At 56.8% G+C, this 12,638-nt stretch overlaps 1 protein-coding gene across 2 annotated transcripts; it reads right to left on the bottom strand.

Moving 5' to 3' along the window:
- Nucleotides 1-877: 877 nt before the first annotated feature.
- Nucleotides 878-10,464, bottom strand: TAL1 (TAL bHLH transcription factor 1, erythroid differentiation factor). Of its 2 annotated transcripts, XM_055815518.1 has the most exons (5): nucleotides 10,316-10,460; nucleotides 8,826-8,975; nucleotides 7,092-7,520; nucleotides 6,280-6,371; nucleotides 878-1,910 (listed from the first exon to the last, which is right to left on the bottom strand). In XM_055815518.1, coding segments are annotated over exons 2-5 (942 nt in total). In that variant the 5' UTR covers nucleotides 8,828-8,975; nucleotides 10,316-10,460; the 3' UTR covers nucleotides 878-1,491. The 2 variants fall into 2 exon arrangements, with proteins under 2 accessions (XP_055671493.1, XP_055671492.1); XM_055815517.1 differs by lacking the exon at nucleotides 8,826-8,975 and having other exon boundaries at nucleotides 10,316-10,464.
- Between the last annotated feature and the right edge of the window lie 2,174 nt (nucleotides 10,465-12,638).

Below are 12,638 nucleotides of genomic sequence, written 5' to 3' on the forward strand. Positions count from 1 at the left end.
TAGAGATTTCTGTGCCTTGACATCTCTGCAGAGTCAGGGATGGGCTTGGGGGAATTGCTCCATCAGGCGATGGGTGAGAGACGGGCCTGATACAGCGGTGATGGCACAGTGTGGTCCTCAGCTCTCAGCCTCCTGCTCCCCAGCCCTTCTGTTCCCAAACACCCTCCCAGGGAGGCAGCCGGGACCAGAGGGTCAGCTCAGGCGCAGACATCAGCTTTGCAGCAATCCGAGCCCTGGGGAACGGAGCTGACCCCACTGCTCCTTCTAGTGCTTCCTCTCAAGACTGGGGGAGGCTGTGGGCTCCTACCAGCCTCGGGCAGGCGAGGACCTTCCTAACGCCAGAATAAATCCAGGGCTGCAGTCCAGCTTACAGACATTGGCACAGCTGAACCACCACCCTTTCCACACAATAAAACCAAAAAATTCAAAGCATACCATTAAAACCCTTTTATAACCCTATGTACACACGCACTGTTGATGCATCATCGACTCCTTTTGCCTTTTTGTCGCTTTTTGAACTTAAAAATCCCCAGTCCAAGGGGATGCTTCACTAGCAAATTATTTTTTTTTCCCCCTTACCAATTCTGAAATTCATCTTCCTTGAGAGAAGCTCTGGCTCTACAGAAACTGCTGGGGAAACTCTAGGAGACCACAATAGGCTTGAAGCTCACCTGCTGGGCATTACCAGCAGACTGGGAGGCCAGCAGAAAACACCTATGTACCTTTTCATTCAGTGGATACTGCATGACAGCGTTAAACAGAAGTAATCCCACGTCATAAATACAACAACCCCAAAAATCCAAAGTTAGGTAGAAGGGAAAGAAAGAAAAGGAGGGGAAAAAAAGAAGAAAGAAAAAAAAAAGGAGAGAAAAAGAAATAGTCTTAATGCTTTTAATAGTTCTTTTGCTGAGGGTGTTTTTTTCACCTCTTTAAAAAGATACAGTCAAAAGCTCTCAGACAACAGGAACACGTGGCCCCAGCTCCTGCTCAGACCCGTTGTATATGCCACAGGCTGGAGAAATGCTGCAGCGCTGGTGGGTTTCAGCAGTCTCCAGCACCACGTGGAGCTGGAAAGCGTCGGTGGCCTCCATGGCCTCCACCAGCAGTGAAAGAGGAGTTTCACATTTCAACCAGGCAGCTGTTTAAAAAGCGATGGTGGTCGAACGGTGTGAAAACCCTCGAAACACTGAAGAGGTGGCTGGCCGCATCTCCTTCCTCTCCGCAGAGTCACATCATGAGCAGTATGTACAATGAAGATGACTTCAATGCTTTTCTTCTTTGTACGATCACGTACCTAAATACCGAATGTCCATCTGGTTTGGTCTTGTCCTCAGCCAACGTGCCAGCCGCTCCGTCCTGGGCTGGGGAAGACAGGGAGCCCGAGCCCCCGCAGAAAGGCAGAGTCACAAATCCCATGGGCACAAGTTCCAGCATCCACATGCTCGGGTCTCGCCTCCCCCCTCGGTGCTTCGGGAGCGACGCCGAAGGTCATCACCGCTGCGCGTTGCCTTCTACGGGGAGAATGGCATGGTGCAGGCTCCGCGTGTGCTTCGAATCTAGTGTTTCGTGCTCTTCCGTGAAGCTGTCCGGGCTCGCCGCTCCGTCTAAAGAACTTCCACAGCTAGAGTTAGGAGACAACATGTCCTGCAGGAGGTCTTCCTGGACTATCCCAGAGTCTTTGTTCACTTTGCCCCTTTGGTTTCCTTCTTCCTCCTGGTCATTGAGCAGCTTGGCCAGGAAGTTGATGTATTTCATAGCCAGGCGCAAAATCTCATTCTTGCTCAGTTTTTTGTCAGGCGGGTGGGTGGGGATGAGCTTGCGAAGCTCTGCAAAGGCTCCGTTGACATTCTGCTGTCTCCACCTCTCCCGGCTATTGGTAAAAATGCGACGAACCACTTTCGTATGAGGACCTGCAATTGCAACCAGGCAGAATTAGGAACAGGCCATAGCAGGTCATTTATTACTTTGCTGAATAGGTCACCATTTCCCAAATTAACCAACTTACTTCAGTGACATTAGCACAACAGCTAACTAGAAGCTAACCTGATGAGCTGAGGTAGCCATAACTTCTGTTCAATCTAGCGGAAGGGAAAAATGGAGTTGTGTCTTTTTAGATGTCTCCTGAGATGCCTAAATTTACTGCTCTCCAAGGAGGAAGGCTTAGACCATGACACTTGTGCAGCAGGCTGCTATATTTTTAAGGTATCTCTGCAACAAAGGTTCTGTTAAAAGTTTATCTCACTAGATGGTTTTATTTTCTATCCCAAAAAAAGTCTTAAGGACATATCATCGGGCAAGGAGGAAATTAGCTTGAGCAGAGGCTTTGACAAATGAAAGATTCAGAGATCCTCCCTGATGTAGGCGGGATCCCAAGCTGACAGAGATCATAGGATTGCCGCTAGCCCTCTGGATGGTTTGTATGAATCGGGGTGGCAGGATTCACCCCATAGCAATGAGGAGAGGCAGCAATGTGACCCACAGAGTGAAAGCAGCGTCCTTGCTGGAAGGGTGATCACAGGTGGAAGATGAGGCAGTTTCAGAGCTGGGCTGAGGACTGCCTGCTCTCTCTGCACCTCAGTGACGCAGGGCAAAGGCTCCCTACCTGACACTAAATTGCTAGAGGTGTCCATTTGGCTCAGTTACACGTGAACTCCAGTTAAATCCCTGTAATTTCACAGCCGTATTTCTAATTTCACAGCCATATTTCTGATGGGGCATTACACAGGACGGATGCACGAAACTCACCGATTCCCCTTTCAGATCATGAGGGTAACTCCTCTTGGCACAAGCAAGACATTGTCTCTGTGCTAGAAGAGTCCCAAAAGCACGTCCACCCAAAAGTACTGTGCCACCGGAGCAGCAATGGGGTAAATCAGGACTGCAGATCCTTGGGTCCATGGAAACCAGTTCATGCAAGGAGATGCTATTATAAGATGCTTTTATAATTTCATCCTTTCCATCCTCACCTCCAGGAGATACTGTTGGTGTCTCCACACGTCAGCCTCATGAAAGTCTGGGAGAATGCCATGGCAGAAACCCCCATAGGATGGGAAGCATCACAGACAGTGAAAATCTTCAAAAAGTATGAAGCAAAGACTGCTAGGTAACACATCGGTGAGTCGTAACCCACCGGACAGGCTGTGGATATTCCCATCCACACCATCTCTCCCCTGTAGCCTCCCCTCTCAGACGCTTGCCTAACTACTCCCGCCCGGTGGGAGCAAGTCCCTGGCCATGGTGAGCAGTTTAAGCCATAGCTCTGCCATCACCCAGTGAAACCAGCATCCCAGGGGGCACTTGGTCGTCGTTATGCTTACATAGCAAAAGTCTTGGCTGCTTTGACTGTGGCAGAGCAGCTGAACAGATGTGATTTTGGAGGCATCCCAGTCAGGCTGCACCTTGACAGATGCCATCTGGCGCGACACAAGAAGAGAAATCCCACATTCCAGTCCATTCAACACCATCACACTTTTCTCCCTTCAGTGGAAACAGAGGTCCTTCGGTCCAGCACATCACGCAAAATAAGCCCACCACAGGGTTTGCATGGGGACACATGCCCAAGCAGCCAGATTAACGCTACCAGCTTCTCCAGCATGCAAGCAGCCATACAACTCACTTCTTGAAGCGTGCTCAGGAGCAGGGAGTCCCCCAAAATCACAAAGAGCCCCTGGGATAAGCTGGAGGATGTCAGAATGACAAGCTCATCTCTGACCTCTAAGATCCCAGTCTGATGCTTTAATAGAGCCAATTTTCCACTCCCAAACAACACATAAATGTCCTTCATAAGACTTAATATGCAAGAGCTCATGGAAAGGGAAGGTTTCTTGTCCCTGATGTGCACAGCCTGCTCCACGGGGTCATGGGGAAGGTGGTGGGGATCAAGGGGACCTCAACAACCAGGCTACCCAGCAGTCCTAATAACGCAGTGGAGTATGTGCTACAACCTACTACAATAATACAATTGCAACACCTAAATGCTTTCTTCGGACAAGACAAAGCAACTAGCCTTGAATCCAGAAGGAGATGCAACTTAAAACCATTTTACTCCCATAAGAGTATGACAAAAAAACTCCTTGGATACCATTCACTAAAAAAAAAAAAAAAAAAAAAAAAAAAAAGAACTCAAGAGATTTCCAGTCTTCACAGGTTTCAAATATGTGTCTCTGCTCACTGAAAGTTGCTGACTGAAAGACATCTATTCATAAATAGGTCAGAAATCAGAAAAAAGACCTGTTCATTTTCATCCAGGGGCACCCAAACCAAGCTCCAGTATATTACACAAATTCTGACACCCTGCAGATTTTTGATTCCTGCAACAACCGAATTAAACATATATTTCAGAAAGAGATCAGGTTTTGGCCAAAACATGTCAAGCAATGGAGAAATTTAAAAAAGCCCTGTAGCTGTGTTATGATAGAAGAGATTTATTTCTCATAAAGAAACTTGCCTCGTAATTAATTCAAGCAGTCGGCTGAGAATTTTTGCCTGAATTTTGTTCCAAGGGATCGACCAAAGCTTTCTTAATTGTAATTTGAGATCTGAGGAAAACTAATAAAAAGCTGAGCTTCCAAAGTTCCAGAATACCCCTGCAGATACTGTTTTTATCTCCATTCATATCTATTTTTTAAGATACTCGATGTACCAAACTTTTCCCAAGATGGATAAAGGAAAAGCTGCAAAAAATCCCTGCTCGTTTCCTTACAGAGGAAAGCAAACACCAGGTGCCCAGCAAGACTCTCATGCCCTTCTGCACCTCCCAAGGCCTGAGGACCAGCAGGAGCGATGCTCCGGTGTGCCGTGGGTGTCATCCAGCAGGTGACCATCAGAGCAACGAGCAAAGCCCAGCAGACCACACAGACGCCTCAGCAGGGGATGCACATCCCTAAAATTGCTCCTGTTTAGACAGCATCATCGGTACCTATTCTTTCCAAAAAAATTCTGAGCCCAGCCTCAGAAATTCGCATGAGCCAGATCCTGCAGGATCGGGCCCAATCTATACACCTGCACTATAGCACATATCCAAAAACCTGGTTATAACCAAGTATCTCTGTAATCCTTAATATCGAATTTAATAGCAAGTCAAAAGCTTTAGTCAGACACTGATTTGATGGACTTTTCACCGTAACCACTAAGCCTCTGAATCGAAACCCAGACAAAAAGACCTTCTTGTGTCGGGGGCTGAGACAGCCCCTGCCCCACGGGGCCGCGGTCTGAAAGGAGCAGGCAGACGGAGGAGGGCAGGGAGCGGGAGAGAGTGACTGATGAACGCAGATAATGCCCTGAGCCCGTCATTTTGGGCTGTATTATTTTAGAGCGATGTGGATTATGATTTGATCTGATTTTAGATTAGCTGGGTAGAGGGAAAGGGACAGCTAGCTCAAAAGGAGGAAAATTAATTGTCCAGCAACTGCAATACAGCGTTCACGATGGTGAAGAAAAAACCACATTTCAATGGATCTCATTTGTAGGGGCTGTTAACTCTGCAGATAAACCTGTCAGCCCTCCACGTGCAAACCGCTTGGGTGAACACGCCTTTGCGCGGGCAGCACAGGCCAGTGCCAGGGAGCAGGCAGCAGGATGCGGCCCTCCTGCTCCTGGCCTTCCTTTCTTTGAAATCCCCCTGCCAGTCCCAGGGGATGCCCGCACCTGGGGTCCCTGCTCGGGCACTAGGCTGCCACCCTCCCAGGCTGTGCCACAACCCAGGCGCGGGGTGTTTCTGTGGATGTGTACCACACCAAGGTGCGGGCAAGCTGGCACGGGGACCGGCCACCATCGCGGGGGGACCCTGCAGAGCTCAGCACAGAATTTAGCTCTTTGTTTCTAGACGCTTTAAAGGCAGGTTGGACCTTTCTGCCCACGGCTGGCTCTGCATCGCGACCTGGCTGGAAGGGTTTACAAACACAGTGTCACTGCAATGGCCCTGATCCAGCCTCCGCACTTCAACAAAGACTTAAATTTAGTGGCTTCCTTCGGATTTAATCTCTAAGCAATTTGCCGAACAGGGATGTAATTAACCATACGCTGAACTGCTTTGCTGCGTGAAGGCAAATCCGCCGAGCACGCTGCTGGGCGCCAGGCGGGACAGGTCTGAGCTCTGCTGAGCCTTCGGCGGGGGCGGGGGCGGGGGGGGGGGGGGGGGGCCGCCACCCCGTTCGCCTTGTACGATTTGGGGGTCTAATCCCAGCACGTGGCACCGTGAAGCAACTCGCCCCCTTCCAGCACACGGGGAACCCACACACACACCGCCCGAGAGCCAGCGCAGGGGCGAAGCGCTCTCACCGTCGGTGATCTCCATCTCGTAGGGAGAGGGTCTCCTCTTCACCCGGTTGCTGCCGTACATGGAGAAGGTGTCGGGCTCGCCGAAAAACCCGCTGCAAACGGGAAGCAGAGAGGGGCCGTGAGGATACCCCCGCCTCCCCCCGCTCCGTCCCCTCGGGGGCGGCTCAGGGCTCAGCACGAAGCCGAGCCCGGGGTCGTGCGGCGACACACGACACGCTCCCGCCCGGTGACACGCAGCGCAGCACGGCTGCCCGGCGTGGGACAGCCCGGCTGGCGGCTGCCGGGAGACACCCGCCCCCCTCCCCGTTACCCCCAGCCCGGCCCCGCAGCGCAGCCCCCCCCGCAGAGGCGATAGCGGCGGGGCGCGGGGGTCGGTCGCCGCACACGGGGGCTGCGCTCCGCCCTGCCCGAGCGGGTCCCGTCCCTGGCGCTGATTTTTGCGGGACTTGGAGGGCAGCGGGAGCCCGCTCCCTGGCTCTAAACCGGCTCTCAACAAACAGCGCGGTTACCGACGGCCCCCCTCTGCTCTGCCCGGCATTTCTGCCGTGCATTCTTTTTTTTTTTTCCTAGGAACGACAGTTTTTCGTTTCTGGTTATTTTTTCCCCCTTTCTTCCTTTGCAAAGTTGCATGCAAACCCGCGATGACTAAGCGCCGAGCCCCGCGCGGAGCAAAGGATGGTGCTGCCCACCCACACCCCCCCCTCTTTCTCCCTCCCCGGCACCGAGCCCCGCTGCCCAGTGCGGCACCCGTCGGGAAGCCGCTCCGAGGGACCCCCGCCGGGGGTGGGCTGGGAGGGGGGGGAGACACGGACCTGTTGATGGTGGCCAGCGGCTGGCCCAGGTTGTAGAGCATGGCCCTGCCGGGGGGCTGCAGCGGGAGCGCGGGGGGGCTCAGCTGCACCATGCGGGCCTCGCAGGCGGCCTCAGCGGCGCGGCACGGCTCGGCGCCCGGCGCTCTCTGCATCGCCTCCCCCGCCGCCTCCCGGCTTTTTATGTCCAGGGAGCCCCCCCGGCGCACCAGCTCGATGACGGGCACGGGGGCGGCGGGGGGCCCGGGGGAGGGCCGGCCCGCCTCCTTGGACGCCCCGTTGAGCAGCAGCTGGGGGTCCGCCGGCGCCTCCATGCCCCCGCGGCTGCTCTCCGGCTCGCTCGTGGTCTCCGCTTCCGAGTCGTGCCGCCGGGGGGGGCGGGCATCGCGGGGGTCACTGGGGGGCGGCGGGGCGGGCGGCCTGTCCATCGTCCTGCGGAGAGAGGCAGCGGTGAGGGGCGGCCCCGGCTGGAGCAGGGTGGGGGGGTACCCGCCCTGGGCACCGCCCCGACGGGGGGGTCTGCTGGGGCTCGGGCCTCACAGGCGAAAAATGGGGGGCAAGGGGGGGGGAGGGGGCAAGGGGAGGCATTAATCACCCCAAATCAGCTGGAGTTTGCGGGCGGGACGGCCCCGTCACCCCTGCGAGAGGGGCCGGGGGTCCGCGGGGCCACGCCGCTGAGCCGTGCTGTGACGTCACGGAGCGCCCCGGCCCTGCCGTGACGTCACGGAGCTCGCGGAACGGTGCGGCGCTGTAACGCCGCGCAGCGCCCCGGCCCCGCACGACGCACCGCGCAGGGGGGGCGGCCAGGCCGGACCCCCCCCCTCGCTCCGCAGCCGCGCAGCGGGGCCTGGCGGCGATGTGCGCGGCTACGCGGGGGGGGGGGGGCGGGGGCACAGCGCGGGCGGCTGGTGCAGCGAGGGGCGCTCGGCCAGCCGAGGCTGCGGAACGGTGCGGCCCGATTGCGGCCAGGCGGGAGGAGGCTCAGCCCCCCGCTTGGAGGATGTCTCCCCGTTTTGGGGGTCCCACGGAGCCAGCCCCACAGCGGCCCGGCCTGCCGGCAGCAGCCTCAGCCTCTCCTCCCATTTTTATTTTTTATTATTATTTTTGAAACAGTGAAATACACCTGAAACTACTTTTTGGGGGAGAGGGGGTTAAAGCAGCCCGTAGCAGAGTCAGTGCCCCCGCGCAGTCGCTACTGCAGGAAGGAGGAAGGGGCCCGACGCGGAGCAGCCCTCCGTCCGCACCCGTACACCATCATTGTCCCCCTGCTGCTGCCATAGAACGAATACTGTCGCGACAGGGCACCTCGCGCCTAGGGCAGGCAGCGATATCGCTATTATTGCCATGCTGTTTCTCCTACACCCGCCTCCTTCGGGTTTGGTGTCGTGTCCCCCCCCCCCATAAATAAGAGACTTGGCCGGACATAGAGCTGCCACACACCGGGTCTCCTCCCCATCCTTCTCCCTCCTTTGCCTTGGGTATTTTTTTATTTTTTTTTTTTTTTGTTTCTGCTGGGATAAATTGCGAGAGGAAACCCATTTGGGGGGCCATATCTCACCATCTCTCTGGTTAAAAAAAAAAACAAAACACACCAAAAAAAAAAAACCCAACAAAAAAACCAACCACGCAACCCAAAGCACAAGCTCTCTGCCTTCCCTCCAGCCCCCTCCCCACCAGCCCTCTAGAAAGAAAAATCTAATTGCTTATTCCGATATTGTATAGGAAGAGATTACTCACATGTGTCATATTTAAGTAGGGACACCGCAAGTCTCTCCTGTTTCAACAAAAGCGCTCTCAGTGTCAGGCTGAATTTACTCCTCCCACCTCAAGGTACTTACGACTTTACAGAGAGGAAGGACACCCGCATCGGGATAAAACTGCTAAATCCTGGGAGGAAGAGAAGGGGGGGAGGAAAAAAAAAAAAAAAAAAAAAAAAGAGAGAGAGGGTGGATCTCGTGGGCCCGGATTGCTAGAGATCGGTGGGGAGAGGGGGACAGGGGAGAGGGAAGGAGGGGACGGCACCCCGGGGCGGCCCCAGTTATAGGGGACCGCCGGCCCCCCCGGGCTCCCCCCGCCGCGCAACCGGGAGCCACCGCCTCGCACACAGGGCCACGGCCTGGCGTGGAAAACAGTAAATACATCAAAAAAGAATTAAAAAAAAAAAAGCGCCTTATATTTGGGGCGTATTGGGCGGTTTTTTGGACACATCGCAAGCCCGGTCTCCCCGGGAGGAAATCCCAGACGGGGCTGGAGACGGAGTTGTTTTTCTCCCGTTGGGCTCGCAAGGAGCGGCCGCGGCGTTTCTCCCACGCCCGGTTGGAAAATGTAATTCCTAATGGAGCAAATTTAATTCCTAACGGGGCCGGTACAGGCAGCTCTCCCGCCCGAGCTGCCGCGACGGCCGGGGCCGGGCCGGCGGTGGGGTGAGCCCGCTCCCCGCCGCGGATCAACAGGAAGGCGAGGACGGGCCCCCCCCACCCCCGGCAAAGAAATCATAAAAAATAAGATTTTTCCCCTTCGTAGAAAACGAAGTAATCCCCGTGGCTTTTTCTCCCGCTTTCGTTAAAAACGAAATACACAAAACCGCAAAAATACCCGCAGTATTTTGCCTTCATTTGAGGGGGTGATTTCGTTTAGAAAAACGGGAGGGGGGGGGCATTAAATCCCCGCCCGCTGGTTTCTGCTCCGCAAAATCCTTTTGTTTTCCAGCAGCGGATCGGCAGGAAATTTCCAGCCCAGAAACGCACCTCTCCACCGGCCCTTTGTAGGGAAACGGCCCCAGCGCGGCCGGGGCGGGGGGCAGCCGGGGGCGGGGGGGGGGTGGGGGTGGGGAAGGTCCCCCCGGGAACAAGCGACCCGGCCCTGGCCGTCGGCCGGGTGCTGGTGCCCCCCGGCAGGGGCTGGGGGAAGCCGGGCCCGGTGGGCGCTTCGCCCCCCGCTCCCCCGCGGCCGGTCCCACCCGCCCCCTCGGGGGTCCGGGGTGGGGGGCGCACCCCACAGTTTCAAAAGGGAAAGCGTGTCCTACTCCTCCCCCACACCGCACCAAAAAAAAAAAAAAAAATTAAAATCCGACCGCTGTAAAGACTGGGTTTTTCCCCCCCTTGCCTGCCTCTTACATGGAGCAGAAGCCCCCCGAGCAGCCCTGGGTGCCCCCCAGCCCCCCCGGAGCCCCGGCCCGCTCCAGCCAGCGCCCGGCTCGCTGCAGGGCCGGATCCCGCTCTACTCACCATTTGCTTTTCATTGGGAAAAGTGAGTGGAGCCATTTTGTGGCCTACGCATCGCGGCTATATTTGTAGTAAGTGTTGGGTGGCTTCAGCTGGGTAGGCTCTAATTCCACATCACGTCCAGTTTCCTATTTAGTATGGAGAGCGGAACACTACTGCAATGTGGCCGAGAGAGATAAAACCCCAGCAGTGGCCCGCCTGCCCTGATAAGCTTCTAAACCCATTATTTATGAAATGATTCATTATTATTTGGCAATTTTATCGAAGGAAAGCGGAAAATTATTGCAGGGATATGCATAGGAATAACTCCGGAATGCATGCCTTCTAGCTTTTTATGTGTGTGTGCTTAGATGCTCTTAAAAAGACACTGCAAAAAAAAAAAAAAAAAAAAAGTAATAAAAAAATTGCACTGTGGCTGCCCGCATCTGAATAGCAATTCTTTATTTTAGTCCTCTTGGAGGTTATTATGCCCCTTTTTTTTTGGTTGTTTTTTTTGTTTTGTTTTGTTTTTTGTTGGGTTTTTTTTCTTATTAAATATGGAACACCTACTCCGTTCTTAATTAAATTTAATGAGCCAAAATAAATTGTTGGAGATACTGAGAGAGAGGGGTGTGGGCTGCTTTGGGACAAGAGGAGGTAAATTAAGCACATCGAGAGGAGATGTTTTGGAGAGAAGTGGCCCCAGCCCCAGCCTTCCTCCCCCCACACTGTGTATTTTCACTGAAGGGCTTAACTGGGGCGAGCTCCCTGTCTCACCTCCCTTGCTGGGGCGGGGGAGGCCAAGCATCCCTGCCGAGCTGAGGGATGCTGGGGGACGGGGAATGCAGCGGGTACCGAGCCGGCACCCCTCGCCCTCGGGAAATTTGGGATGTGAGCGGAGCTGAGGGCCGAGTCTGGAGGAGAGGGGCCTGGGGAAGGGACCCTCGGTCGCTCCAGAGCAGTGCGGGGCAGCCGGCGGGGCTCGGGGCCCGGGAGCGGCTGCCCGCCCCGTCGAGGCTGGTGCTCGGCGCGGCCGAGGCGGGCTGCGGGCCCGGGGGGACGGGGACGCCCTTGCCCTCGCCGACGCCGCCGTGCAAGCGGAGCGGGTGCGGGAGGACGGGGAGGCGGACGGGTGCGGGACACGGGGGGGGGTTATTTGATACGTTTGCGGCGCTTGCGAGGCGACGGGACTCGTCTGACCCCCTCCCCACATTGCCAGAGGCTGCAGGCAGGGGCAGGGGGAGCGGCGGGGGTGGCTGGGGTGTCCCAGGTCCGTTCCTCCGGACACCCACAGCTAAAGCGGTCCCCAGGGCAGCGGCGGGGAGCGGCTTTCGATGGCGCGGGGGATCGGCCTGCCCGGGCAGCCGAAAATCAACGAAATCTCTCCCGGAGCGGGGCGGGGAGGAGGGGGCCGGGGCCCAGCACCTCCCGGGGCGCCCCCCGGTCCCTGCTACGGGGCCGGGGCGAGGCTGCGGAGCCGGGGCCGAGGGGGAGAAACCGCTGAGCACCGGCCGCACCTGCCGTGCGGGGCGGCCCGTGGGGCGGGGGCGGCGGGGCCGGGGCCGCGCTATTGTCTCCCCGCCACCTGCGGGCCCTCCCGCAGGGGGAAATGCCCGAGCTGTTACTCTTCCTTTCACTCCTTCCCCTCAGCCTCCCGCTCTGGCCGCGGCCGTGGGAGCGCTCCCCGCCGGGGCAGTGGCCGGGCCGGGCCGGGCCGGGGGCGCGCAGGCTGCCGGCGGCGCGCGTGGGGCGGCGGGCAGGGCCGGTGAGGACGCGCCGCGGGGCCCGCCGTGCCGCCCGCCAGGAAACACGACCATTTTCAAGCCGGCTCCTCTAACCAACAGGAAGCGTTAAAGATAGAACAGTCGGGGCTGGGCGGGGGAGATTAGGAAACCGAGCATCTTCTGTGCACCGGGAGCCGCCGCCGGGCCATTCCCACCCGTGCCTGCCCCCCGCGGGGGCGGGGGCCGTGGGCAGCCCACCCCCGCCAGCACGGCTGCCTCTTCCCGGGAGACTCCATCCCGGGACTAAGGGGAACGCCGGTGCGGCAGGTAACGGGCAGCTTTCCCCGCCGCTGCCCGGCCACTGGGGGGCTTCCCACGGCCGCGGCTCGCCCCCTCCCCACGCTTTCCCGCGGCGCAGGGGCAGCGAGCCCCGCCGTGGGGCAGGGAGCACCAAACTGCGCAGAATAACGATGCCGGTGATGCTCTGAGCAGGCCCCAGACCTTTTGAGCAAGCGTGATCGATATCTACCTTTAATTGGAATAAAAGAGAGCTAGAAACAGCAGAAGCAAAAAAGAAAAGGAAAAAAAAAAAAAAAAAGAGGAAGAAACCCCAACAATAAACC

This window comes from Falco peregrinus, chromosome 10 (assembly GCF_023634155.1).
Source record: "Falco peregrinus isolate bFalPer1 chromosome 10, bFalPer1.pri, whole genome shotgun sequence".
Lineage (NCBI taxonomy): Eukaryota > Metazoa > Chordata > Aves > Falconiformes > Falconidae > Falco > Falco peregrinus.